This window comes from Melozone crissalis, unplaced genomic scaffold, assembly GCF_028551555.1.
Source record: "Melozone crissalis strain CALT ecotype California unplaced genomic scaffold, PUWL_Pcris_2 ptg000008l_1, whole genome shotgun sequence".
Lineage (NCBI taxonomy): Eukaryota > Metazoa > Chordata > Aves > Passeriformes > Passerellidae > Melozone > Melozone crissalis.
The window spans coordinates 18,476,665-18,480,340 of NW_026535786.1; the positions used below are offsets into that span (position 1 = coordinate 18,476,665).

Below are 3,676 nucleotides of genomic sequence, written 5' to 3' on the forward strand. Positions count from 1 at the left end.
CTGCACTGAATTCATCAACCATTATTTTTTGTAAAGTGTAAGCTACTTGGGCACTTTTACACAAGTCTTGGCTGAAAACTCTGTGAAATCTTTGTACTTTTCAGACGGTGAGAGGATGATTTTTAGCCCGTGTTTTCTTGCAGGTTTACACTTGATGTCACTTGCATGCAAATTGCAATGTCCTCAGTGCAAACTGATTTTTAGAATTTTAGGAGTTTGGTTCTGTGCTTCCTTCTCGCAGCTTTGCCAGGGAAGAAATAAGCTGGCGCACAAATCCATTCTGTAACTGACCACTGACAAGTCTCTCATAAAGAAAAAGACTTGCAGCAACAGTACCTACTCACTGTAATCACCACAGAAGAGACTATTACATTTCACTAAAAATAAGAATTGTATTTCAGGCAATCAGGTGCAGGAGGTTACTTCTAGAATAACAACAAGGCCTTTTACAAATCTATGGAGTTTTTTTTACTCTGAACAGAGTCACTGCCTCTTGCTTAGAAGAGAATATAATGATTTTTAGGGTGAATGCTTACAACCCACTTTGACATAGCAGGAAGATGGTTTTTAGCCTGTTATTCATTAAGTGTTCACATTTACTTCTGTGGCATATAAATAGTCTTAGCTGGGGTGTTTTTATACACCTTGAGCCTTTCTCAGAGTTTGTGATGGCTGAATTACACTCACTAACTTAATGCTTACACATTCCATGAAAATAGTCAGCTGGAGTCCACTAGTGCTCTACAGTTAGGAAGGCAGTTGTCTATCAGTGAGTACTTATTAGATATCAGCATATCACATGAGCCAGTGCCCACCTAAATTCTCTTCCATCCAGCAGCCAGTCGTTTTACAGCAGCTTCTGCTTTTCCAGGTGCCTGGAAGTCTACCAGGAACCTGCTGCACAGGAGCACAAAACCTGAGCACTGGGAGAGTGAATCTGAGTGCATCCAGAGCGCTCTGGAGGGACTAACTCGCTGTGCACGCAATTTGGAATTGTTCTTTGCATGTGGAGACACAAACTGATGCAATCTGTCTGCCCAGGGATGGAGCACGCAGCAGGAGGCGATTTCTTCAAAGCTCTGAGAATCCTGGAGGCCTGTCTGGTCTGTGAATGTACTGGTGGAAGGGAGAGGAAGGAGAAAATGAATTTATTTTTAGAAGAGAGGAGGGTTGATGAAGACCAATAGTGCAGGTTTCAAATTAGTATGCACTGACAAAGGTGTAATGAATTCAGTAGTTTTAAAAATGAGAATTTCTGTTTGATTTATGAGACGCTGAAAGGGCTGTCTGTAAGGTAAGCCACAGCTGGAGCAATATTGATACTGCACATGAAAGATGAAGGAAATCAGAGCTCGGTAAGACAAGTGAGTGCTGTTTATGAGAACAGCTCAGGAGTCACGCAGGCTGTGCAGCCAGAAGGAGAAGGAACAAACCACTGCTCTAGAGTCCAGGACTGTGGCTGATGAGAAAGCCTTGTGGGGGATGGGAGCATCAAGTCAAGTTTCAATATATAATATATATAGAAGAATATACAACAATTTGGAACATTATTTTCAAAGTTTCTAATACATTCCTTAAGTTGGGTGTGGAAAGTCCAGGCATAGGGGAATTGGCAGGGCTGCAGGGCAGGAGGGGGGCACTGACAGGGCAGCCAAGAACCTGGGACTGATAAAGAACAACCAGCTACAGGGCAGAATGGATATAAGAGTTTTAAATGTTTTTCCCTATATACATTTATATGAGTGAATTGCTTTCAAACAGAAAGCAACAATCATAAAGAGTCAAATAAAGTAAAAACCTCCAAGCCTCAGGAAAGTCAGACTTGCCCTGACAAGCAATTTATACAAAATGTTTTGAATATAGATAAAGGTTGGGGCACCTGGATTCACTGTTCTTGGGTTTCTTATAAGCTGGTGCAATCTCAAATTTCTTCAAACTACCAATATACTTTCCTAAAAACCAAAAAGTTCAGAATCTCAAAAAATACCTTTCCTCCACCTGAAAGAAAAGCAAAACCTGAAGCTGGAAAATGCAAAAGGGAGACAGAATCAGTAAAGCTATACCTGATTTTTAAAAAAGCCACAATGCATTTATTCTGAAGGCAGGGTTTTGACTCATCAGATACTCTTGTTGCTCGTTCGTCGCCTCTGCAGTTGGTTAAAAGCGTACAAATTATCTCCCCACAAAAACCGCTTTTCTCCTCCTCCCGGCTCTCCCCCTCCTCCCTGCTCACTGATATAATATTTTTAAAGATCTGGAAGGGATCGGTAGGGGAGGCTCAGAGCCTCCTTCAGAGAGAGGATGAGGACAGCTGGGCCAGAAATGGAACTCACCTCACTGTCATCCATACCTACTGTCACCTTCAACTATGACTACTACTACGATGACCAGTGCCAGTACCAGCACCTGCAACACTTGTCTACTTTCCTGCCTGTCCTTTATAGTGCTGTGTTCCTGGTGGGCATTGTTGGCAACTCAATCCTGATAGCATCCTTGATCTTCAAGCGGCGGGTCCGGAGGCTGATTGACATCTTTATCATCAACCTTGCTACATCTGACTTCATCTTCCTCATCACACTGCCTTTGTGGGTGGACATGGAGGTATCGGGTGAGAGCTGGAGGGTAGGATCTTTCCTCTGCAAAGCTAGTTCCTATGTCATCTCAGTCAACATGTACTGCAGCATCCTGCTCCTCACCTGCATGAGTGCTGACCGGTACCTGGCTATCATGCACCCCTCTGTCGCACGGCGGATCAGGACAAGATCCTACTTCGGAGCACTCTGCATCTCTGTCTGGGTGTTATCCTGCTGCTTAGGGGTGCCAACCCTTTTGTCCAGAGAACTGAAGACGCAGTATGGAAAGACTTACTGCACAGACAAAGACGTGACAGAAGTCAAACAGATCATGTCACTGACGCTTTTAATCCTGGCCTTCTTCTTCCCACTGTTTAGTATCTTAACCTTTTACTGCTCCATCACCAAGAGACTCTGTGTGCACTATCAGAAGGCTGGGAAACGTGATAAGAAACTGAGAAAATCCATCAAGATTGTCTTCATTGTAGTGGCAGCTTTTGTTGTCTCCTGGGTCCCTTACAACCTTTTCAAGCTTATGGCCATCCTTTTGCGACTCCTAAACCAGCCCGACTGTTTTTCTGGCACGGTTGCCCACCTGGGCATGAAGGTGAGCAGCCCTTTTGCTTTTGCCAATAGCTGTGCCAACCCTTTCATTTACTTTTTCTTTGACAACTACATCCGCAGAGCCATGCTCCAGTGCCTGTGCCCATGGGTGAAAATGAGCAGCAACAGCTCTGATACCCTGGACAGCCACCTGAGCCATTCCCTATCCAATTTTGTGGCAGGGGAGTATGCGGCCAGGAAGAGGAAGCGCTCTGTGTCCCTCTGACTGCGGGCTGGGACTGCGGAGGAAGGGACTTCTTCCCCCAAAGATGGCAGGAAAAGAAAAGGAGAAACAAGCAACAGAGACAGGTGCAAGTGTAATGCAACCAGTGCTTCAGGTGGGAGGGATGTTGCTTTCTTTTAAATGCAGGTAGATGGAAACCTTAACCACAGAATTACTTCACAAGGATTGCTGTGACAATGCATGTTGTGAATGTGAAACCTTCATACCAAGGAACAGCTGCAAATACTTATGCTGGAACCCCAGTACAAGTGCTACA

At 44.4% G+C, this 3,676-nt stretch overlaps 1 protein-coding gene across 1 annotated transcript; it reads left to right on the plus strand.

Moving 5' to 3' along the window:
* Window positions 1–2,301: 2,301 nt before the first annotated feature.
* On the plus strand, window positions 2,302–3,402 carry GPR15 (G protein-coupled receptor 15). The gene has a single exon (XM_054269995.1). It carries the CDS (start codon window positions 2,302–2,304, stop codon window positions 3,400–3,402), a length of 1,101 nt encoding a protein of 366 aa, XP_054125970.1.
* Window positions 3,403–3,676: the final 274 nt, after the last annotated feature.